Source organism: Cotesia glomerata, linkage group LG5 (genome assembly GCF_020080835.1).
Source record: "Cotesia glomerata isolate CgM1 linkage group LG5, MPM_Cglom_v2.3, whole genome shotgun sequence".
In the NCBI taxonomy this organism is placed as follows: Eukaryota; Metazoa; Arthropoda; class Insecta; order Hymenoptera; family Braconidae; genus Cotesia; species Cotesia glomerata.
The window spans coordinates 25,674,249-25,701,018 of NC_058162.1; the positions used below are offsets into that span (position 1 = coordinate 25,674,249).

The 26,770-nt window shown below is 29.1% G+C and overlaps 1 protein-coding gene and 1 long non-coding RNA gene across 2 annotated transcripts; one reads left to right on the forward strand and one right to left on the reverse strand.

The window, feature by feature from the left end:
- Positions 1-1,476: 1,476 nt before the first annotated feature.
- LOC123265362 (sodium- and chloride-dependent GABA transporter ine-like) lies at positions 1,477-25,886 on the reverse strand. Its single transcript, XM_044729087.1, has 14 exons — positions 25,713-25,886; positions 25,436-25,627; positions 24,430-25,127; positions 21,518-22,453; positions 19,244-19,434; positions 14,755-14,889; positions 12,755-12,974; positions 12,333-12,600; positions 8,511-8,739; positions 8,290-8,402; positions 4,870-5,010; positions 4,602-4,802; positions 4,173-4,349; positions 1,477-1,729 (listed from the first exon to the last, which is right to left on the reverse strand). The coding sequence occupies exons 4-14, from the start codon at positions 22,435-22,437 to the stop codon at positions 1,544-1,546; spliced, it is 2,781 nt and encodes a 926-aa protein (XP_044585022.1). The 5' UTR covers positions 22,438-22,453; positions 24,430-25,127; positions 25,436-25,627; positions 25,713-25,886; the 3' UTR covers positions 1,477-1,543.
- Positions 22,225-26,573, forward strand: LOC123265374. Its single transcript, XR_006509563.1, has 3 exons — positions 22,225-22,331; positions 25,969-26,235; positions 26,536-26,573. It is a non-coding gene; the product is annotated as an uncharacterized LOC123265374 (long non-coding RNA).
- The last annotated feature ends 197 nt before the right edge of the window (positions 26,574-26,770 follow it).

Here is a 26,770-nt window from a genome sequence, read left to right on the forward strand (position 1 = left end):
TGCACAACAATCACATGCTTGTAAAGGTGGACCATTTCGTGAACTCCACCGTCCATCTTACGGCAACAAATAAACATCTTATTTGTGAAATAACTACTTCTATACTAAATAGAATTATTGACAGGGTTTTAAATATTGACACCCTAAATTATTTTTAAATATATTTAATCATCTGTAATGAGAATAACTATCATATAAATTTTTTTTAAACTCTAATTAATTGAACAATTGAAAAAATTACAGTTCAAAATATTAAATATTAATGATTAAAAAAAAATAATACCACCAGTTCATCAAACCAGCTTACGAACGTTTATTTTCTTAACAACTTTGATAAGAAAAGCATTTTTTTAAATACCGAGTTTAAATTCATTTCTTCATTTATAATATCATCTTTTTTTTTTTTTAATTAACAATATATGAAAAAATTTATAAAATTGAATAATCGAAATTAATTGTATGCTTTATAATATTTAAATAATGGGTGTCAATAATTAGTTGATAATTTTTAAAGTTGAATCTCATATTGACAGCCATTCGACAGCGCTAAAGATGCCTTTTTTGACTTTAATCTAAAAATTAACTGTAAGAGTTTGAATTCTTCTGATTAAATAAATTTTTTATATTTTTAAAAAGTAATTAATCATTTATGGAAATTATTATTAATAAACTTTAATAAAATTGATTACTTAATAATAAGTTTGGATAAATAAGAATAAGCAGATAATTATAGGCATGCTTAGTACAGGTGTCAATAATTGGGGTGAAGGTATGTCAATAATTAGATCAATCAGTTTTTTAACTTGCCAATAATTGGTGTATCCGGATAATCTATTTAATTATTTAAAATTAATTAGTAAATATCAGCGATTATCATTTTAAAAAATTTGATTGGTAAAAAGATTACTTGAGACATTACCACAAACAAAATTCAACGATATTGATATTTGATTGCTTAAAAAAAATCAAATCATTACTTTGTTTCTAATAGTGTCAATAATTGTGGCTTTTACCTTATCCTTATTTTCTTTTGAAATAATTTTTAAAAAGCTTGAAAATATTTTTTAAATTAAAAATATTGTTCCGTTTTTTTAGCACTCAACGTTCAGATAATTGAATTAATTAATTTGTGATAGAACAAAAGAGCTCTTAAAACTATGCCATACATGTATGGTAAATATCGACAACCGAGAGTATATGGAAGACTTTATGTATATAATATATATATCACTCTGTAAACTAAATTATCTATAAATATCATCAAAACAAGTAAAGAGTTTTCTAGAATTATTTACCGGTAATAATAATAATAAAAATATTATTTTAATCGTTGTAATATCGCAGTCTTGGCATGCATGTGATTTATAAATTTCTAAATAGATAATTTCAACTAATCGGCTTCTATTTTATGTGATAAATGGCCACTCTTTGGTCAGCCGGGTCTATTGTTTGACTATATTGAATTATAAATAATTATTTTTATGAATATTATTTAATTTCATCTATTGACAGTTAATTAGTAGTGTTGTTGTTATTGTTATTATTATGTTTTAGACTTTGCGGGTATTATTGTGATGGGTACGTTATTTATCAGACTGTTCATTTCTTGGAGTGGTTGTTTGATTTGCTCCTTATCGGTATCCGATAAATTATGCAGCGGATTTGCGCAGTATTCCTGACGACATACTTTGCAGGCCTCAAAATGTGATCTAATTGAATTGCGTAGTTTCTGAAATAAAAATAGAAATTTATTTTTATTGTTGTTATTTACAATTTTTTCATTTTAATAATATTAATAACAACAATAATAATAATTTTTCTAGATACATAATTAAGAGATGGCATTGAATCTTGTGAAATAATGACATGTTTAAAGATATAAGCTCATTTTGATGTTACACTCATCGAGACCTTTCATTTGAGTACCCACATCAATTTTTCATATATTTTATATATTTCATAAATATCATATATATAAAATATATGAAATATATAAAAAATCATAATGGGTATTCAAATGAAAGGTCTCGATTAGTGTAACATCAAAATGAGCTTATATCTTTAATAACATCATTAGGTGACAAGATACAACATTGTTTCTTAATTATTGATATTTTTAAATATATAAGCTCATTTCGATGTTACACTAATCGAGACCTTTCATTTGAATACCCAGAACAATGTTGCATATGTTTTGTGTATTTCCTACAGATCATATATCGTAAATATATGAAATATATAAAAAAAATCATGTGGGTATTCAAATGAAAGGTCTCGATTAGTGTAACATCAAAATGAGCTTATATCTTTAATAACATCATTAGGTGACAAAGATACAACATTGTTTCTTAATATTGATATTTTTAAATATATAAGCTCATTTCGATGTTACACTAATCGAGACCTTTCATTTGAGTACCCACACCAATTTTTATATATATTTTATATATTTCATAAATATCATATATATAAAATATATGAAATATATAAAAAAAATCATGTGGGTATTCAAATCAAAGGTCTCGATTAGTGTAACATCAAAATGAGTTTATATCTTTAATAACATCATTAGGTGACAAGATACAACATTGTTTCTTAATTATTGATATTTTTAAATATATAAGCTCATTTCGATGTTACACTAATCGAGACCTTTCATTTGAATACCCACACCAATTTTTCATATATTTTATATATTTCATAAATATCATATATATTAAATATATAGAAATATATAAAAAAAAGATCATGTGGGTACTCAAATGAAAGTTCTGATTAGTGTAACATCAAGATGAGCTTATATCTTCAATAACATCATTAGGTGACAAGATACAACCTTATTTCTTAATTATAGACATTTTTTAAAGATATAAGCTCACTCTGACATTACACTCATTAAGACCTTTCATTTGAGTACCCACATCAATTTTTTATATATTTCATAAATATCATATATATAAAATATATGAAATATATAAAAAGATCGTAATGGGTACTCAAATGAAAGGTCTTGATTATGTAACATCGAGATGAGCTATATCTTCAATAACATCATTAGGTGACAAGATACAACATCATTTTTAAATATTGACATTTTTAAAGATATAAGCTTACCCTGACATTACACTCATCGACACCTTTCATTTGAGTACCCTCATGCATTTTTGATATATTTTTCATATATACAGATATATAATATAAATAAATATTTAAAATATATGAAAAATTGATGTAGGTGCTCAAATGAAAGCTCTTGATGAGAGTAACATCGGGATGAGCTTATATCTTTAAAAATATCAATAATTAAGAAATGACTTCCAACTTTGTATTTTGTGAACTATTGACATTTTTAAAGATATAAGCTCATCCCGACATTACACTCATCAAGACCTTTCATTTGAGTACCCACATCAATTTTTCACATATTTCATATATTTATATATATTATGTATATATATTTATGAAAAATATATCAAAAATGCATGTGGGTACTCAAATGAAAGCTCTTGATGAGAGTAATATCAAGATGAGCTTATATCTTTAAAAACGTCAATATTTAAGAAAGTACAGTGCAATTTAACAAAACTCATTATTTAATAAAGCGAAATTGTATTTATTTATAGTCCACATAGTGACTGCAAAGTTGCTAGTTATTATTATTATAGTATAAAATTTGAAATAATAATAATAATAAAGTTATTGTAAAAGTTAAAAATTATTATTATTTAAATGATTAAAAATTAAATTAAAAATAATTAATCACCCTCTAGATCGCAAATTGACAACTAATAAGATTCTTCGCACAAACTTGACCATTAATTTACCAGAAAGGTCAAAGGTAATTGATTTTCCCCTTAATCGGTTTAAATCAAAATAAATTTTCTCCACCGATGAAAATAATTTTATAAAGTAAAAATTTCATAATAAATTAAAAAGAAAAAAAAATACGATCCAGAGTTATGGTGTGACCTTTAAAAAAAAAAAAAATAACTCTTGCCGCAATCGGACGAGTTATAATTTGCGGATCAATTGAACTAGTGATTGTAAAATAGTTATTACATAATTCAAATAAAAAGAAAAAAAATACTTTTTATCCGATTGTTAATTATTAATAATCAGCAAAAATTGGTGAAGGTTGAATAAGTAACGTTTGTATTGCTAAATAAAAATACCTCGGTGAAAGTAACGCCCTCGGCTCTAATTAATACGTAGACGGCAAATGCTGGAATGCAGATCAGTGACAAGGACGCTATTCCCCAACCAACAGCTTCTGCCCACCATGGATACTGATAAGCTCCATTGCCATACGTCGGGCTTTGATAATCAATCAAACTAAATACCCATACCGACTAAACAAACAAAAACATTATTAACATTAGTCATTAATAATATTATTTTTTGAAATGATCAAAAAAATTTTTATTCTCTATTTTTTAATATCATAATCAAATACCCGTAGGCTAAAATAATTTCATATACTTTTTATGCAATTCATTTGATAAATTTTTATCGCGTGAATATTTTTTTTTTTTTTTTTTTCAAGCCCGAGGATACTCGGCCAGAATGCTAACTCACAAATAATAAAAATAAAATACGGTTACCATTATCAGAAGAGGTGCTGCTATAAACCAACAAAATTGAATGTACATCGATGGAACTCTTCCAGTCATTTCCGAGACATTGCTACACAGTCTTCGTACACCGTAGAACCACGATATTGCGATAACTTCAAAGAATGCCAAGAACATGATAGAAATCGATGCTGCATAATGATCAATCAGTTGAAAGAAATATATTCCACCCTAAATAATTAAATTCAATAATAAGATTTCTTTTATTAATTAATTTTTTGGAAAAATTTTAACTTACCTGTGAGACATTGGGCAATCCGCAAATAAAAGAAACAGCGCAAATAATAAGAACTAACATTTCGTGACAAAGTAAATTTTTTTTCACCCAATTGGGAAATCCGTCTTGTATTGACGTCACGACTACTTCAACAACAGCAAACTAAAAAATTTTAATTTTTTTAAGCTAGAAATAGTATATTACACCCCTTGGGAAGGAAAATAAGAAAAGGAAAACAAGAAAATTCCGAAATTTCCAAATTACGGAAAAATTCCCACTGAGTAGGTCCCCCCCTTTCCCCTATCCGTTCTTTCCCAACTCCCTTAAAAATTTGCTTTAATATGGCTCTTTACCGTAAGATGGACGGTGGCGTTGTTTGCTCGGTGGGTCTTATATACGTGACTGAATAAAGTAGTCAGTACTTGTCTCGGATAGCTTAACTGGTAGAGCCCTTGGCGCGTAACCGAGAGATCTGGGTTCGATTCCCAGTCTGGGCTGTCTGATTATTTTTCAATTACGGAAAAATTCCCACTCGGCTTCGCCTCGGCCAACAATTACATGTGATCTGAGGTTTTCTTTTTTACTTCCCAAGGGCTGTATAATATTTTTTTGTCCGAGGAAGGAGGAAAGCGGCAACTTTGTTTAGCGCAGTGAGACCAAAGTTGCCACTTTCCACCCCGAGGGCAAAAAAATTATTTTTTCATATAACTTGCATTGAAAATGCGAGTTTCAATGCCTGTTGAACCAACCGAAACTAGAAAATTTCAGACCAATGCGACTGTGCCGGGCAGGAATCAATTATTTCTTCCCGGCGGACAGAAAATGACGATTTTCTGTCCGCGAGGTCAAGTTGCAGCTTTATTTTCAATCCTATCAATTGTTTGTTTATTTTATACCTTTATAATTGTCATTCTAACCGTTAACTGTACTGAAATATTATAATTCTGTTACTAAGCATAAATAAGAATGACAAAAGAAAACTATTCAGTTTACGAATAATGTTCGATAAAAAGGAAAATATTACTTTCTATTTTATTATAAGTTTTATAATAAAATGGTATTTTCGCTATTCGTCTGAAACTATCTAGTTCTGGTTGGCTCCAGACATTGAAACTAGCATTTTTAATGCAACTTATATGAAAAATATAATGTGTGACGCGGGATGAAACACGATTTCAGACCGAGTGATGCCAGCCCTCGCTTCGCTCGGGCAGGCAACTTCACTCTGGTCTGAAATCGTTTTGTTTCATCCCTAGTCACACAATATACTATAAAGACTATAGGTACTGGGTCGAAAAAAATGATTTTTGAATTATTTTTTAAAGTGATTTAAGGTAAAGTACCCAGTAGTTGAACAGGTTTCAGAATAAAACGTATTTGACCCTACTTTTAATATATAAAGGAATTATTAGTTCAAATTAGTGATTTCCATGAAAATATTAACAATTTTGAATTGATAACCAAAATAACAAAGATAATTGATTATTTATATTTTGACAACGTTTTTAAAATAGACGATGAAAGAAGTAGTAGTTGAACACTCTGGGAGCAGTAGTTGAACTAATAAAATATATGGCAATAGGCATACCAAAAATTTTCAACGTTTTATTGAAATATCTAAAGAAATATAACATATTATTGAGTAATATTAAAAATAATACTGTCAATATTTAATATGTTCATTTAAAAATGAGAAATATTTATATTTAATTTTTTTTTGCCCTCCGAGCGGAAAGTGGCAACTTTCGTCCCGCTGCGCTAAACAAAGTTGCCGCTTTCCGCCTTCGTCGAGCAAAAAAATAGTATACACTCCACGGGAAGTAAATAAGAAAGCCTCAGATCACATGTTTGTCAACCTCGGCTTCGCCTCGGCCGACAATTACATGTGATCTGAGACATTTCTTACTTTACTTCCCTAGGTGTGTAATATACTATTAATTACATTTTTTATGAATGACAAATCAAATTTTCAATTATAAATCAAAAAAACTCAATTCAAAACGTTCAATAATTTTTAACTGCAATAATTTTTAGTCATAAAACTGATTTAAATTGCAGTAATTAATACAAATGACAATGCTGATCACTAGTCTATGAACCTATTAGAGATTATAGTATTGTTAAAATTATACGGCCTCAGCCTGTTCAGGTTATGGGTACCGCTTTGAAAATTTCGAGGTATAGTTGAACGCTAAAATTTAATATAAAAATTCTAGTTAATGTCTTTGGAAAAAATATATTTTATTTAGAAAAGACTATTTCATTAGATGGTACAATTTTTTTTACTTGAAATGATGATATACCGTTTTATTGACTGATTGTTCGGTTTACGATTCAGTACCTTTTTATAAAAAAAATAGCATCTATCGGCGATTCTCGACATGTTAACTTTTAAGTTAATAAAAATATAATTTTTTTGATTTATAATGGAAAAAACTTACAGAAATCCATTACTGTATCATTTAATAATTATAATATGCTTATATTACTCATAATAAATTTACGGATTTCGTATTATAACAATTCGAAAAGTCTGTTCAAGTACTGGTCCCATTTTAATAAGTGTTCAAGTATTGGGCACTTTACCTTATATAAAAATTAATTTATTAAAAACTTGAAGTCTTACTAGCAAGCAGTCACTACGTGACTGCCGAAAATTAAGGATTGTAAATAAGAAAATTTAGACTTGATGATTTTTTGATATTTATGACACTATACATAGTCTGGGTACTTTTTAAATAAATTTTAAAAATAATAGTGCTATCACAGGATCAATTACTAATAATTTAATGGACAAATGTCACGGAACAAATTTATAGAACCAACAAACTATTAAAAACTCCTCCAAAAACTTTAAATAAAAAATTTTCTAAAAAATATATAAAACCTAGGCACTAATTCTTATCTCGTCCTTTCTGATGATACCAAATTAAACTACAAAAATTCCTTTAAAAATAATAATAAGCCCGTCAGAAAATTTTCCTTATTCTCAATTATTTAAATCATAAATAACGCTGAAAAAATATCAAACCCAATTTACGATATAATACCAGTTAAAAATTTTTCTTAGTCTCTTAATTACATAAATTAATTTTTGACCCAACCACATTGACATATACAGAACAAAATAAATAAATAAACAATTTTTGTTTATCGCGAAATTCTAATCTATTTTTAACTGCTTCAAAAAATTATCATAATAAATAAACTATTTTAGAAAAAGAAATGAAACATTTAAAATGCACTAATTCAAGACAAAATTTCCTTATTTAAATTAATATTTTATAATTCAAAATTAATGCATTGCTTCAAGATATAAAAAGGAGTTTTTCTATAAATAGATTTATATTAAATAAAAAACGAGGATGAGGAACTAGTTGATAAGTATATTAATAATTGCCATTTATAGCTAGTAATAAATACTCGTGAAATGATACGTACTTGACTATTCAATGAGAGACAGACGAGCATAAAGAAAAACAAAACGGCCCACAATTGGGACGCGGGCATCTTCGCCAAGGCCTGAGGATACACGACGAACACCAGACCAGGTCCTTGAACATAAATAAAATGTTAAATACCAAACGGTATTGGGTTTACAAATAGAAACTTTTAATGCTCAACATACGTAACAGCAACATAAATTAAATATATACACATACCATCGGTGAGTACCGCATTAACGGTAGTATTATGTTCAACGGCAATATTGCCGATTACTGCGAAGGCAAATATACCCACGAGCAAGCTACTCAATCCATTTATCAGCGAGACCGCAAGAGTATCCACAAAGATATTGTTGTGAAACTTATTGTAGCTCGCGAAGGATATCATCGAACCAAATGCGATCCCGTATGAATTGAATATTTGAGCCGCTGCGTTTACCCAAACCTGCAATAAACTTTTAGTTAAAAAAGTTTCTTTAATTTAAATATTCTACTTCAAGTTTATTATATTTTACAGTAGAGTAAAAAAATTTTTGGTCATAATTTTTAAATTAAATAAATTGAAGTTTATGACACTTAAAATGGAATTTGACAATTTTTTTATTTTTCTCTTCAAAAAGTCTAGAAAATTATTTTTAAAATATAAAATAAATTTTTAAAATATAAAATAAAAAGTTGCATTTTTGCAAGTAAATTTTTTTTTTCAATTTGTAAAAAAAAATTGAGACTGAAGAAATTTTTTAATAATTTTATAGCTATTAAATTATTATGAACAAAATTTAATGAAAATTTTTAAATCATTTTTTTACTGTCATTAATTTCGCGTGCCTAATGCCAAAAGGTCGTATTACAGCAGTTAGATAGGGTTCCATGCCAAAAGGGCGTAAAAAAATACTTTTTTTGCCATTCTTTTTAGAATCGCTCGAAACGTAAAGATCTGCAGAAAAAAAATTTTTGACGTACTAACGCCAAGAGGGCGCATAAAAAAAAATCAGGATTTTTCATAATTTCGAACAACAGTCTTCGAAATTGTACGAAGAAAGTTTGTGAAAAAAAAAATTAGGACGACGGTTGACCTTAAAGGCCATCCCTGCAACTTCCCGCTCATTTTGAACTTAAGCGCTCAAAATTACACATTCAAAAATATGATTTTTGTGTCATTTTGAGCTCTTCGAGCTCAAAACTCTAATAGCAGTTTAATAAAATACAATTTTTTGAATTTTCAAACGGCAATAACTTTTGAATGAATGAACCGATTTTCACGCGGTTGGCGGCATTCGATGCAGTTTTAGAAGCCCCATGAAGAATCTTCAAGTTTAAATCGATCGAGCCAGGAATTTCAAAATAATTCTGAAAAAACAGTTTTTTCGGTTTTCTTTCGACAACGATAACTCACGAACGAATCGACCAATTTTGACCGGGCTTGCAGGGACCGACGTGGTTTTTTGATCTTAAGAGCTGATTAGATTTTGGAATTGATCGGTAAAGCCATTTAAAAGTAATTCCAAAAAAACCACTTTTGAAAAAATTTTTTTTTGTAGTTTTTTTTAGATTTCTCAAAATCTACCGGTTCGAATCGGTCCAAATGGTATTCAAAATCGAAGTTTGGTCAAGCCCTTTCAAATGGTGTCAACCGTGATAAAATCGGTCGAGCCGTTTAAAAGTTATAAGAGGTTCACATACATACATACACACACACACGAACACACATACATACAGACATACTGACATCATCGCGAAAACATTCAGGGACGCTTCCTAGGACTTCAAAACGTCAAGATCTGATGAGAACTCGATTTTCGAAAAACGGGGTAAAACTAATAACTTCCCGATTTTTGAAAATTTTCAATTTTCTTAGCGGGAAGTTAAAAATTTTGAAAAAGTCTACATTTTTGATAGTAGTAAATTTAAATTTTCATCATTTTGGACACTTCAATGATTAAAGAAGCATATGAGTTAAAAATTTTTTCGCGTACTAAAATTTTATATTTTTTATAAATTTCCTTTTTATTCGTTGCATAAAATTGTAGTAAAAATCCATAATATGTATATATAGAATGAAAAACATCTTATTATGAGTAAGAAATTATTAACTAATCATTAAACAATTTTTTGAGTCGAGTATAGCTGAATATAGATCTGATGAAAACTCTATTTTCAAAAAACAGGTAAAACCAATAACTTCCCGCTTTTAGAAAATTTTTTATTTTCTTAACGAGAAGGTAAAAATTATACGCCCTTTTTGCTTTAGATCAATAAATTTTCAGAGTTCTAAAGTCAAAAGGGCGTATAACTTGAGACATACGCCCTTTTGGCTTTGGAATTTTTTTTTTCATTTTTAGGCTTAGAACATGTTTACAAAACGATTGGCACCAAAAAAAAAAAAAAATTAGGAAAACGGTTGACCCTGAAGGCCATCCCTGCAACTTCCCGCTAATTTCATACTTAGGCGCTTAAAATTGCACCAATGCCGTTTTTGAGCTCTTCGAGCTTAAAAATACAATTTATGGGTTATTTTGAGCTCTACGAGCTCAAAGAGATTGCTTTCCTATGCTTTTGAGCTCTTCGAGCTCAAAAGTCTGATAGAGATTTGATAAGACACTATTTTTTGAATTTTTAAACCGCAATAACTTTTGAATGAATAAACCGATTTTCACGCGGTTGGCAGCATTCGACGCAGTTTTTCAAGCCTCACAAAGAATTTTAAATTTTGAATTGATCGCGCTAGGAATTTTGGAGTTATTCCGAAAAAACACTTTTTTCGGTTTTCTTTCGTTCACGATATCTCTCGAACGAATCAACCGATTTTGACCGGACTGGTGGCGATCGACGTGGTTTTTTGAAGTTATGAGCTGATTAGTTTTTGGAATTGAACCTTTAAGCCGTTTAAAAGTTATTCCAAAAAAACCACATTTGAAAAAAATTTTTTTTTTTCAGTTTTTTTAAGATTTCTCAAAATCTATTGATCTGAATCGGTCCAAATAGTTTTCAAAATCTAAGTTTGGTCAAGCCCTTTTGAATGGCACCAACCGCGATGAAATCAGTCAAGCCGTTCAAAAGTTATAAGCGGATCACATACTTTCACACACACACACACACACATACATACAGACACCGTGACAACCTCGCGGGGATAGTCAGGGAAGCTTCCTGTGACCTTCAAACGTCGAGATCTGATGAAAACTCGATTTTTGCAAAACGGGGTGAAAACAATAACTTCCCGATTTTTGAAAATCTTTGATTTTCTTAGCGGGAAGTTAAAAATTATACGCCCTTTTGGTTTTGTAAAGCCAAAAGGGCGTATAACTTTTATCCGCCCTTTTGGCATTAGGCACGCGATTTTTTATAAAAATTTTCAGCGGTAATTATTTACAAGTGAGATAAAATCTATTTTCGGCCACTATAGGTGAAAAATTAACATTTTTTAATTTTTTTTTGTTCTGCTTGTTTTTACGGCGGATTTATGGTAGTGATATCGAAAATATCAAAAATTTAATATTTCGATAGCTTTTTTGCCTTCAAATGGAAAAAATTTTAGCTTTCATCTTTTTGGATAAAATTTTTATTTTATCTTTTTTTAATATTTTTTATATATATTTTTTTTTAAAAGTACATATGAAAACAAATAATTAAAAAAAAAAAGTTAAATATCACAATTTTCTAAAAAATTTATAAATTATTTGAAAATTTGTTAAAATTCTCGTAATCAATTTTTTTTTTTTGTTAATTATTTTTATGTATTTTTCAAAAGAAAATATATCAAAAATAAAAATTAAAATGGTAAACTTGTAAATAATTACCTTTTCAGCTAACTTTAGTACCATAAAAAATTATGGTACTAAAATTAGCCGAAGTTAAAAAATTTTTTATTTTTTTCAATAATTAAATTAAAAGTTAAAAAAAATTTCCACTCATAATTTAAAAATCTTCTGCATGTATATTTTTTGCAATAAAAAAAAATGATTTAATTTTCATAAACAAATTCTAAAACATAATTAAAAATTTATCTAAGCTTTAAAAGTAAATTGATTTTGTTACCTTGGCATTACCTAGTAATTCCCATCGTGGACGAAAGAAAAATTGTAAACCTTTGTCAGCTCCCGGCAGCGTGAGAGCGCGAAGAAGAAACCCAAAAATCAGAAGGAACGGAAGGGTCGCAGTCAAATAGCGAACTTGAGCCGACGATTTGATGGACTTCCATATTGAGAAGTAGACAATAATCCAGGCGGTGAGCAAGCAGGCGACTATTTCCCACCTGAGGATCCCTGGCTCTTCAATCCCAGCACTGATCTGGAGTACTTTCTTGCTAAAGTCATACAAGATCCACTGTTACTCGTCATTTAAATCGGTAAGCTTGCCTAGCACCGATTTAATTGTTATTATTGTTTGTTAAGTATAAATAATTCTCGAAAGCTCATTATTTATCATTTTATTTGAAGAACTAACGAAAGTCCAGTTACTCGAAAAATTCTTCCGACGGTGTCCGGGAAGTGTTGGGTTTACTGCGGTTACCGTGAGCTTCCGGGTGCCAGCAGGCTGGGGTGTTCCACGAGTTGTTGCAGTTCGCCCACGGGTGCTCGTGTTTAAACGCTGTGAAGAAGTAATATATCGCGTAGGCTATTATTACGTTGTGATATGTTGACATTAGGAATGATATCACCACCGATGACAAACCGGCACCTGGTTTAACAAAAAAAGTTTTTTTTATTATTTTTTATATTAATATCTTAATCCTTATTTTTATCACGGTGATTTTTATCGTGAGTAAAATCTCAAGAATTTTTCATTACTATTTTTTTTTTTTATTATCAGTTTTGATAAAAAATTATTGAGTAAAAATATGTCAGGGATTTGTTTATTTATAAAACAATGTGAAAAAAAATATTTTTGGGATGATTTATTTATAAATAAATATTTATACTTATTAAATTAAAATTAGATTTTACTCGAACAAAAAATAACTGAATTTTTAATTTAAAACTTTTTCATAAAGCGACAGGAGGTCAAGACTTTTTTTTACGGTAATTTATTATTCATAACTAATAAATTAATTTTTTTCTCTAGAGGTCAAAAAAACTCTGTCTAAAAATAAACTGAGTTCGTTGGACAATAAGTATTTATTTTTTTTATGATTAAAATTATCTATATTATTAAGAGAATAAGAAAAATTTTTTTTCCAAAATAAGTATTTAGGCTGTATTCGAAAATATCTCTAGATAGATAATTAAGAAATGAGCTTCTATCTTGTGAACTATTGACATTTTTAAAGATATAAGCTCATCCTGATGTTACACTCATCAAGACCTTTCATTTGAGTACCCACATCAATTTTTCATATATTTTATATATTTATATATTCCACGAATACCGTATATATAAAATATATAAAAAATGTCATGTGGGTACTTAAACGAAAGGTCTCGATGAGTGTAACATTGAAATGAGTTTATATCTTAAAAAATGTCAATAATTAAGAAATGACATTATATCTTGTGAACTATTGACATTTTAAAGATATAAGCTCATCCCGATGTTAAACTCATCCAGACCTTTCATTTCAGTACCCACATCAATTTTTCATATATTTTATATATTTATATATTCCACGAATACCGTATATATAAAATATATAAAAAATGTCATGTGGGTACTTAAACGAAAGGTCTCGATGAGTGTAACATTGAAATGAGTTTATATCTTAAAAAATGTCAATAATTAAGAAATGACATTATATCTTGTGAATATTGACATTTTTAAAGATATAAGCTCATCCTAATGTTACCCTCTTCAAGATCTTTCATTTGAGTACCCACATCAATTTTTTATATATTTCATACATTTATATATATATATATATATATATATATATATATATATATATATATATATATATATATATATATATATATTATACATAGGTATATATGAAAAATATATCAAAAATGCATGTGGGTACTCAAATGAAAGCTCTTGATGAAAGTAACATCAGGATGAGCTTATATCTTTAAAATATATATTATATATATGTATATATGAAAAATATATCAAAAATGCACGTGGGTACTCAAATGAAAGCTCTTGATGAAAGTAACATCAGGATGAGCTTATATCTTTAAAATATATATTATATATATGTATATATGAAAAATATATCAAAAATGCATGAGGGTACTCAAATGAAAGCTCTTGATAAGAGTAACATCAGGATGAGCTTATATCTTCAAAAACGTCAATATTTAAGAAAGTACAGTGCAATTTAACAAAAATCATTATTTAATAAATCAAAATTTTAATTTTTTATATTTTACAAGTCACAGCAGTCACATAGTGACTGCAAGGTTGCTAGCTTTTAATTATTTATTTTATTTTATGACTACGATTATTTTTTAAGTTACTCAGTCAGTAAAAAAAGTTTTTTTGTTTGACAGTGTTCTCAAAATTTCCAAAAAATAAAAATTACCTTTAAATAAAGGACAAATTTGTCCCAAAGCACCAATCGGACCTCGCCTGGTGAACTGCCCGACGGCAAGTTCCATGTACAGCAATGGAACTCCGCAAACAATTAGAATAATAAAGTACGGGATCAAAAATACACCTGAAAAAAAAAGGTAAATATTAATCCAAATATTGACAATAAGTAAGCAAATATTAACTAAAAATAAACGTTCCAGGTGATGTAATCATCTATTATATTATAATTTATATAGCCTACAAATAGAAGGCTTAATATTTTGATATTGTTGGTAATTGATGAACAAGTAACAAGTTTACTAAGCAAACGTAACTCATACATCGATCCTGCATTACTTGGGGAAACTTCCGCTTCATAACACGCAACTGCGTTTGTTCGTTTTGACATAAAGAATAATTTATTTATTATTCATATTATTAAACTCTATTATTGCTGGACTGTAATAACAGAGTTAAATAGAAGAGCACACATATTAATAATAATAATGGATAAATAAAACAAAGGATAGTTGTAATACGCAAATCGGATCGCGAAATGACCGATAAAAGATCTATTTACATTCACGTGGAACCTTGTCGAATTGCATCACACGCTTAGAATAAATCTTCTCGCAGTGTCACGATTATTTTTTTTCGCTAATGACGTATTTGCGTTTTTTTTTACATTTTATTTTAAATTTAAAAATTCATTTAATAACATAAATATCCAAAGAATTCATTCATTCATTATTTCATCAATAAGCGTGATTATACCGAGCATACCACGTGAATTTAATTACTTGTTGGTCATTTGTTATTAAATATCTTATTTTGCATTAGTCATTATTCACAGCATTACCATTCGCAAGTTAGCAATTAAATACTAAATTTATTATTTAGTATTACACGTGTACAAAGTACAAAACTACGTAAAATTTTATTTGTCGGCATTGTTATGCAATTAATAAAGTGGTTGATAAGGATAAATTTCAATTATATCCCCGGATGAATCATAGAGAGTAACTCAACGAAGAAATAGAATAAGATAAAATTATGAGGATGATAATGATCAAGACAATAGTTGGCAAACTATCAACTTGATACGATTTACAAGAGCATAAATATACACATGTATATTAACACGGGAATGATCTTGCTCTTCTTCTTATTCTATGACACCTACGCGTGAGACTATAAATTATTTGTTACAAGGGCACGTTAACGCACGCGACAAAAGTAGGTGTTGAATTACAAGTAATTTAAAAACGTTAAAACCACTCTTGTATGTGTAACACCGGAGGAAACGGACGTGGCGCAATCCCGCTCGGGAACTTGATACATGACCTTGGATACTTAATCCCATCTTTCATCTTCGCTGATATTAATAATGATAATCCCGATGATCCTACTGTATAGAGAAATGCGTTATTAACTACCAAGTCGCTGGTTAATCAATCGTACCATTCGATATCTCTACAAGTTTCTTGATCGAGTTTTAACCCTCTTGTTAGATTATTTGGCGCCCAACAACCGCTTTTTAATATTAGTACCAAAAATCTCCGGCGGAGGGCGCATGGTCGCTAAAATTTCTCCTAGTAGAAGAGTTAAATTTGAGGTGATTTAAGTTCCTTAAAAATGATATGTTTTTAAGCAATATTACTCTGTTAACAGAATATGTCAAACAAATAGCTATACAATTTTATGACTTTAAACTTAAGTAAGTTCGAGCGTAACTAATGAGTCAAAATAGTGTTAAAATTTTTTTTTAATTTTAGTCTTCCCAATATTCGTAAAAATTCTTTATTTTAATTTAAAATAATTTAAACAATTTAATAATTGATGATTTTTACTTATTTAATAAAGTAAAGTAATAAAATTACTTTGGTATTTATTACTTGCCGGAATAAATAAACAGATTTGGCAATAGCGCGTTTGATTATACCCTTAATAGAGACGTGGATGAGTGTGTGAGTTAAACATTTCTCTCTCTGTAACTATATTTCTATTCTTTTCTTTTTTCTCAGCTGTTGACGCGATGTTGTCAAATCTTTATTCGAATAAATGGCTGACGATAAACGAGTTACAAACATAAAATTTGACTTAAAGTTTTTTTCATGCCTACTGGTCAAGTGACTAGTGAACCTTATTCAAGCCAAGCGATGGACATTCCATCTGCACTATTGGTCGAGAGACATCCTCTCTGTACATAAGTTCGATGGAAATCCATCAAACTTGAATACTAGTAAAGCTGGAAGCTTGTAGTATCTATTCGAGTAATAAAGATGTTAATTGAAATGAAAGAAATTTGAATGAGAGTAAAGACAAACTTTGAAAAAATAAATGGGGTTGGTTGCCAAGCCAGGAATCGAACCTGGATCTCCCTGATAACATGTCAGGAGCTCTACCAGTTAAGCTACCGGGCTCCTTCTACCATCCACCTTTCTCAGTCCATTCTTATACTCTCGATACTTTACTTACTTTTCCCTTCTTTTTGACATGTTATCAGGGAGATCCTGGTTCGATTCCTGGCTTGGTAACCTACCCCATTTATTTTTTCAAAGTTTATCTTTGCTCTCATGTAGTTTCTTTCATTTTCTTTCGTTTGTTTAACATCTTTACAACTCGAACAGATACCACAAAACTTCCAGCTTTACTAGTATTCAAGTCGATGGACCCCATAGAACTAATGCAAAGAGAGAATGTCTCTCGGCCAATAGTGCAGATGGAATGTCCATCGCTTGGCTTGAATAAAGTTCACTAGTCACTTGACCAGTAGGCATGAAAAAAAACTTTAATTTATATATACATAATGGGTCATAAAGAAAAAAAAAAATAATAAAATTTAACTTTAAATATTTCAAAAATTATATCGGTAATGTATTATTATTAAATTGTTTTTATATTTTGCAATAATCCAAGTTTTGCGTGTATAGTTTTTTATCCGTTAAAGTTGGGAGGTTAATATTGAAATAAATAATTAAAGTCTTGACAAAACGTTTGTCCGCCATAAGAGCCCGTGTATAAGGAGATAAAATATATGATTTTTAAAATTTAATATCTAAGTAACTAAACGGTGAATCTTTTTTAAATTTTGGGATTAAATAAATGACGTATTTATTTATACGGATACTTAATTTCAAAGCTCAAAGTTGGAAATTATTTTTTATATTAGATTCGCTCGAACCTCTTTAATACTCATAATATTTTAAACAATGTATGTAAAATAAGGGAAACCCATCTTTTCTTTAAATATAATCTCCCGCAACAATTATGTATAGCTTAATGTTAATTTTTTTTTTAGTCTTAAGTTTTATGTATTGCATAGGGTTTTTGTTAAAAATTTTTTCCCTGAAAATTCGATATCAACTATCTAGTCATACTATTATATAAATTGTAAAGAGACTGTATACTGGGTAATGTTTTCGATAAACGGGAACCCAATTTTATATTGTTGTTGTAAATTGTAAGAACCTACAATGTATTATTAGATGTTAAATAAACTATTTAAACTAAAAAAAAAAAAAAAAAATATGTTTTTAATATAAAAAACATAAATATATCTTATTAGGTTTTTTTTGAAGCTTTTTCCCTAAAAATAAATTGTATTGTAATTACCTATCCTAAAATTAGATTGTAACGATAATAATAAATTATATGTAATAATGTATTAATGGTTAAATATACTATTAAGAACATTGTAACGCCTTATTATGTCAATAAAATTTTCTAAAATCTGAAAAAAAAAATATGTTTTTAATACTTATACAGAATTTATCTGTCATTGCTTTTGATTCTATCATCAACTTATACGAATTTTTGTGTAAGACGAAATGTTTGAATAAAAATTTAGTTTTCTGTACTCATATCAAGCCAGGAAATTTTTTCTACATCAAGTTTTATAAACTCTGAATAATTCATTCGAAATTTTGGAATTACTTTGATATTTATGGCAAATTAAAAGTTTTTTTTTCACTTAGTAACATTTAAGAACTATTATTCGTACTTATAAAAAATGATTTAAAATTTTTTCAGAGAAATTTTTCCACAAGGGCTTAAAAATTTCTTAAAGAAATTTTTTAATCAAACTCTTGATAAAAATCTTAAACATTCTCTCTAACAGCTGCAATAAAAAAAATTAAATTATTATCTAACGCTATTAAACATAGCAAAATAACCTCTTAAGTGTAGCGCTTGAAGTTGTTAAATCACCTGTCTAATTCTAATAACCACTCGACAAAAACGTCCGCTCTCTGCTGTAGTGAGAATTATCGTACTAGATCGTTTAATATCATCAAGGCATCATAAATCAGCGTATCCACTGACCTTGCTTTGTAGCAGGACAATGGGTTTGATAATTTTATATCTACATCTATCTGATTTATCTACCACCACCAGGCAACTCTAATACTATTACTGCTAAGCCGGACGTTTTTGACAATTCAAAGACTCGGATTTCCTGGTTCTCAGGTTAATTATAAGCGGATATCTCAAGTACTTACCACCACCGCTGCTGTAACATAAGTACGGAAATCTCCATACATTGCCAAGACCTACGGAATACCCGACGCAGGCCAAAACAAACTGGATTTTATTCGCCCAGTGAGGCCGTTTTGGTTGATGATAGTCACTCAAGTCGTCAAATGTCCCGTAATCATCGGTGTCTGTCGTCGACATGTCATCATCCAGAGGCCTAAAAATTACATCACAACTTATTATCTTAAATACGTGGTAAATCCTCGAGTAAATAGACGGAGTTAAGTAAACAGACATCATGAGTTTAATCTTTACACTTGACAATTTCATGATGGGTAGATAATGACTTTGTCACATTATTTAATTATAGAGAGGAAAAAAAATAAACAATTAATTATTAACTTATAATAACGCCATTAAGTCCATTTTAACCATTCAAAATCATGTTAAAATATTTCGAAGGTCATGGTGTTCTTCACTTACTTCTTGATATTAAGAAAACTTTTATTGTAAAAACCCTAATGCGTTACTATCAAAAGTGTAATAGTATATTACACACCTGTGGCAAGAAAATGAGAAATGTCTCAGAACACATATATGTTGCCCGAGGCGAAGCCGAGGTCGACATATATGTGATCTGAGATATTTATTATTTTCCTGCCATAGGTTTGTATACTATTTTTCTGTCCGACAGAGGCGGAAAGCGGCAATTTCGTTTAGCGCAGCGGGCCGAAAGTTGCCACTTTCCGCCTGGAGGGCAGAAAAGATCTTTTTTGCCCTCCGGGCGGAAAGTGGCAACTTTCGTCCCGCTGCGCTAAACTAAGTTGCCGCTTTCCGCCTTCGTCGGACAAAAAAATAGTATACACTCCACGGGAAGTAAATAAGAAAGCCTCAGATCACATGTTTGTCAACCTCGGCTTCGCCTCGGCTGACAATTACATGTGATCTGAGACATTTCTTACTTTACTTCCCTAGGTGTGTAATATACTATTACACTGATAGAAGGATTTATTTATATTAAAAAAATATTTGTTAATAGTTAACAAATCATTTATTAGAGACCATTTTTTAGTATCAAACAAATATTTCTTAGTATTTAAAACGATTTGTTTGTATTTAATAAATCAGATATTAATTTATTAAATATTAATAAATCTTTTTAAATACTAAGAAATATTTGTTAAGGACTAAAAAGTGGTCTCTAATAAATCATTTGTTAAATATTAACAAATATTTTTAACTATAAACAAATCCTTCTATCAGTGTACAATACTAAACAAACTAGAACTAAATTTAAGTCGATATCTCTCCCTAAAATTAAAAAAAGGATTAGCGTAAAAAATGCTTACTATGTTGCTATAAAATATTGCACGCCTCATAGCGCGAAGCGCGTGAGATTGTGCTTTATACTCGACTCGTCAAGGTCAAGCAATTTTGTGATCTATAAATGCCTCTATCACAACCATATTGCACTTATACAATAATATAAGTAGATTTACACCGAGAAAACACTTAAATTAAACCATATTTTACTTTCTAAAATCATTTTATGTTGCTATTTTGAAAGAAAAAACGTTTTGATAAAAATTTTACGTGGACGTTCTGATGTCACCCCATTTTGGATGTACCCACGATTACTCCCGTACAAATTGATATTTCAAGACCGGGCCTTTTTTATTAGTTTAAGAATTCGATGAACTGCGTCCGTATTTAATATCGGTAACTTAGTTTACGTATTTGTTTTTTAAATTGAATTTTTATTAAAATTCATTATACAACCGTATCAAGATAAACAAACTTTTCTTATTTGTCACGTGAAAAACTATGGCGCCACTTGATCAAGCTAGATTTTTTTTAGACTGCGTGTGCATATGACAAGAAAAAAAGGGCGCCGATATTTAAAAAAAAAATAAAAAATACTCTGATAGAAATTACTTAATTATATTTTTTTTAAAATCAATTACACAATTTATTTTTTTCTTAAAAAATGAATGAACGGTATGAGGCGTGCACTTTTGGATTTTCCAAACCTAATAATCTTAATAATATTAAATTGTAGTAAAAAAAAACGCTAAACTATAAGATAAAAGCTTGGATCATGAATCTGTCATTGTAATAGTACAATATTCTGTGTTACAAGTATTTCCATATAAAATTTATGCAATATTAGTATTTTTCTAACTCTTTGTGCATTTTGTATTTTTTTATATATATATTTTTAAATATTTTGTAAAATATAGGATAATTTGCATAGACTTGTAAGCTGGAAATAATAAATAAATAAATAATATTTAACTTACGGAGACTGAAGCATGTTGAGCAATTCAGATGGCGAGGTTGGGACCCGTCTTATCGTCAATTTTCGGCCATCGGAGGATCCCAGTCCAATGGAAGCCAAGGAGCGAATCGAAACGGACTCATGGAACGGCGCTCCACGAGCTGGAGACTGGCTTGGAGTAGCGTCGGAGAAGCTCATCGAAGCCCAGCTGGTTGTCGGCTGTTGATGATGCTCCTCGGTGGCGTTTGACTTGAGCGAACGCATGCTTGGATACCGATGTCTGCCTCCGTACAATTCAACTCCGCGATTAAATCTTCCGTGGGCTGAGTTTTCGCGGTGCAAACCGTTTTGATCGCGATGGTAGCTGTGATGGTGATTCTGATGCTGGTGATGATGATTGTGATTAGGATGGTGATGACCGTTCACGGACTCCCGATGGAAACTGTTATCACGGCTGATCCGCATCGTTAATTCCTCGTCCCTTCTTCTCGACTTGCTATCTTGAAAGCTCTCGGCACTGCTATTACGACTGCAGCTTGATTTTTTGCTTATTAAATTCCCGTTCCCGCTTCCGGTAGAGCTGGTGGTGGTGGTATGACCTATCTGAGCACTAGGATTACTACCACTTGCTGCAGTAGCTGGCACAATAAAAATTCTACGGCTGCCAGCTGAGAGCAGCCTTCCTCGCTCCCGCTCGTGATCACTCAGATCAGAATCGTCGTTGCAGGTGTAATTGTTACTGAGATTAGTCTGCTGCCCGAGATTCATCACTGCGATCTGATGAGTGCTAGTATCTAAATCCTCAGAGCTCTCTTCTTCCATTGTGCTCATTTTACGTATGTTTATTGGCTTTGTTATTATTCCTATTCGCGAGTTACTGTGCGGCATTGATTGTGCTTTTAGTAAAGCTAATTTTGAAGCTTCTATTGTTGATAAATCCATTATTTATTTTTTAAATCTGGAAAATTATTTTATTATAATTTCGATGGAAAATTTTTTATTATAAATATTTTTAAAAATTGGATTATTAAAGACTTTGCAAAATCTAAATTAATGTTTTTTTAAGCAAAGGAGTATTAATATTTAAAAATAATATTTAAAATATAAACAAATAAATATTTAGAATGAAAATAACCGCATTGTTGGAAGTAAAACATATTTGAAACAATAAATTTTTATAAAATAACAAGTTAGAGCGACAAAAATTTTTTTTTGTTCTAACCCTTTGAATTCCTAATTGAATTACTTTATGACTAAATTATACTCCGGTAGCGAGAATGCGAATTAAGTATAATATACAAAACAATTGAATTTTATTCGTTAAATTATGAGAATAAGCTTAACTATATAAATTTGATAATAATATCGATATTTTTATAAACTGATTGATAATATTCTTTATCATAATACCTATAATTTCTCTCTAATGAAATTTACACAATATTATCTGAAGAAATAATCATAGAGTTTAAAAATCTAGATTATTAACTAACATAAATGCGGTAATTTTTTAAAATTATATTTGTAATACCAGAAAAAAACAAATAATAATAATAATAATTATTATTATTATTATTAATATTAATAATATATTATAAATTAATAATTATAAATTATAATAATTATTAATATTCATAATTATATTATTATTCTAAGCCGAATACTCCCGATCCAAATTCTTGAAGAATGACTAATTTTTTATTATTACTTCTTCACCATAATATTTTATCGGTATGAGATCTCATACCATCAGAGCAAATTTAGGTGAAATTCACAATTAAAATTCGTTTTCGACAATTATTTTTTTAGAAAGATGTAATTTTTTTCAGTCACTGAAAAAATAACTCAGACAGCCCAGACCAGGACTCGAACTTGGATCTTTTGGTTACGCGCCAAATGCTCTACCAGTTAAGTTGCTCTACAACTTAATAGGTAACTGGAAGGTAGTTACAGACAGTGTTTCAGATAGCTTAACAATTAATTGTTATCGTCACCTAAATTTTCTCTGATGGTATTGAGACTTCATACCGATAAAATATTATGGTGAACAATTAATAATGAAAAATTAGTCATTCTCCAACAATTTGGATCGGGTAGCTGGCTTATAATATTAACTATCTTTAATTTATTAAATTTAAAACACCGATCTTCATATATTAAATATACAACAACAATAATAATAATAATAATAATAATAATAATAATAATAATAATAATAATAATAATAATAATAATAATAATAATAATAATTATTATTATTATTATTATTATTATTATTATTATTATTATTATTATTATTTATTGTGCTTTAGCATTAGCTATTTTGTTACAATACATGTTAAAAAATTAATTTGATTCAAGAGAAAAATTCTTGAATCAAGAAAAAAATTTAGAAAAGTTTCTTGAATCAAGACAAAAAATTTTTGAATCAATTAAAATTCACTTAAACCAAGAAGAATTTCTTAGTTTAAGAATTTTTTTATTGAAATCAAGAAAATGAACATCTTCAAAATTATTTACTTGATTCAAGTAAATTTTTTTTTCTGTGTACAAATATAATTCTGATATATATTTTTTTTTTTAATATCAACGCTTTTATTTATAAAATCGCTTAGCGCTCGTTTGAAACTTACAACTGTATTTTGATTTTTAATTATTTCAGGTAGCTCATTATACCATTTACACCGTTATAAATAATTGATTTTTGAGCAGTAATAGTCCTTGCATTTTTAATATCAATTAAATTACCATTTCGAGTATTATATTGGCTACGCTGATTATTTAGAACAATGCGCTTACACGAATTATTCGGTAAAAAGTTGTTGATCATTTTGTAAATTAATAGGCAAGAGTTAAATACCATAATAATAATTTATTTGTTTATAATAATTATTATTGTAATAAAAATAAAAAAGTGAGAAATAATAAAAATACCTTGAGTTTGTTCCTGTGGTTGCGGTAAACGTATATAACAATCACTTAATCTCTTACTCTTGTCTTCCGCTGATGCTTTTATTAGCAGAAAACGTAACCCGGGTGAATGTAGGCCACCGAATCAAACTTTTGAGTAGTAAAATCACTTATTGCCACCGGAATAAATAAATGCCATTCATTTTAAACAATAGTAACACTTGAAAAAAAAATAAAAAAATTTGTGATTTGTAAATAAAAATATATAACAATACAAGAAAACACTTAATCACCCGACGATATCTTGATGGGAATGATATCCACAAGACTCGGCGATCTCTTTAAATACCTTCGTCATCTTAAATATCACCTGTACATACAAGTATAAATTGTAACGATAAATAAAATATAATAATATAATATATTTTAAGTGATAATTATTAAGTGATAGCACAAGTGTTAAACACGTGGCGGTAGTTTTTTATTGCCTTTACTGCCAATAAAACGGGTGAATTGTTTAAGATCTCAGAAGAAGTTTGTTGTTCCAAGTGTCTTAAGATCTAGTTCCTCAGATCGTCCAGTTAGCTATCCAGATAAAATCAATGACTAACTTGCGCTGACGCGATAATCTACCTCAACTCTAGAATGATCGAGTGCGCAACCGGATACTGTCTGACAATGATCCGTCAATCTTGCCAGTAGATTTTAATCCGCTTTGAAGCCTGTTAAATATAACATTTCACACCAATTAATATTGTGTTAATAAGTGATAAATAATTAATTATTATGCTAAAAAATAAACATACTCTCAACAATTTATATATTAGTGTCTTAACTTGTGAAAATAAATTTAGCGGACATTTTATAATTTTTATTACTAAAAAATTTATAAAATTATTTTTAAAAAATTCCAGATGCAGAAAATTTAAAAAATTACAAGTGCAATTTTTTATATTTTTTTTTGTTCCAATTTAATAATTAAAAAAAAATTATTAAATGTTTAGTAATTTCTCTATTATACCATTCTTACCTTACTCTCACCATGCGTGCTTGCCACGCGGCTACGTTACTAAACCGGACAACCTGGGACCTGTGACGGACTCGCGGTCGCGCCCGTGATAATGGAACCGAGGTAGACCGAGTAGGAGCTACACTGCCGAACCGGACCGAAAGCGCGACAACCGCGCAATGCGAATCTCTAGTCATTGTAACACTTGCCCAGCTATAACCGCACATGTAATTATATCTATATATATATCACAGTATATCTATAAATATATTAACATATATATGTATACTTAACTTACACATGTCAGGTGTTTATATAAATTTTTTATACAAAGTGAGAGGCAGAGATTTTCTGCCACAAGAACTCCGATGCTCGACTGTTTTATCGAGCCGCTTAACTCTTTTATTATTTTACCAGTAGATGGCTTGAATATTTTATTTTATTATATCTTCTGAATTAAATTAAATCCTCTAAATTAAAATAGATGAAATAAAAATAAGTGTCAAGTTAACTAAGTATCGAATTATCGCAAAAATATTGTTTTTATGGTTTAGGTTACTGGCCTCCATCTTTAAAAATTCCGGGATTCCCCCAACGCTGAAAAATAAAATTGGCGGCAAAATTATTGCATAGTTTTATAAATAATATATATTACAATAAATTAAAGTACAAGGTTATAAATTTAGCGAAATATTATTCCTCTAAATTAAAATAGATGAAATAAAAATAAGATTCCTTATTGGTTCAAAAATCAAGGCGCGCAATTTAAATTTCTAGTTCACTTTAATAATCGCAAATTATTTATTGTTTTTATGTTTTAGGTTATTGACCTCCATCTTTAAAAATTCCGGGATTCCCCCAACACTGAAAAATAAAAATGAATTAAAAATTGGCGGCAAAATAATTGCACAATTTTATAAATAATATATATTACAATAAATTAAAGTCCAAGGTTATAAATTTAGCAATCCTCTAAATTAAAATAGATAGAATAAAAATAAGTGTGAAAACTAAGTATCGAATTATCGCAAAAATATGCTCCCTAATTTTTTATTGGTTGAAAAATCAAGGCGCGCAATTTAAATTTACCTTAATAATCGCAAATTGTTTTTACGTTTTAGGTTATTGGCCTCCATCTTTAAAAATTCCGGGATTCCCCTAACACTAAGAACTAAAAATAAATTAAAAATTGGCGGCAAAATTATTAGAAAATTTTATAAATAATATATATTACAATAAATTCAAATCCAAGGTTATAAATTTAGCGAAATATGTTCCTCTAAATTGAAATAGATGAAATGAAAATAAGATTCCTTGGTTGAAAAATCAAGGCGCGCAATTTAAATTTCTAGTTCA

What these genes read in the sequence shown, in the direction of transcription:
- LOC123265362 (XM_044729087.1), bottom strand. Translation starts at nt 22,437, where the DNA reads ATGGATTTATCAACAATAGAAGCTTCAAAATTAGCTTTACTAAAAGCA. An exon ending in CCGTCGGAAGAATTTTTCGA is followed by an intron (nt 12,601 to 12,754) that starts GTAACTGGACTT and finishes GTATGACTTTAG; the next exon opens with CAAGAAAGTACTCCAGATCA. An exon ending in GTCTCTCATTGAATAGTCAA is followed by an intron (nt 5,011 to 8,289) that starts GTACGTATCATT and finishes AAAATTTTTTAG; the next exon opens with TTTGCTGTTGTTGAAGTAGT.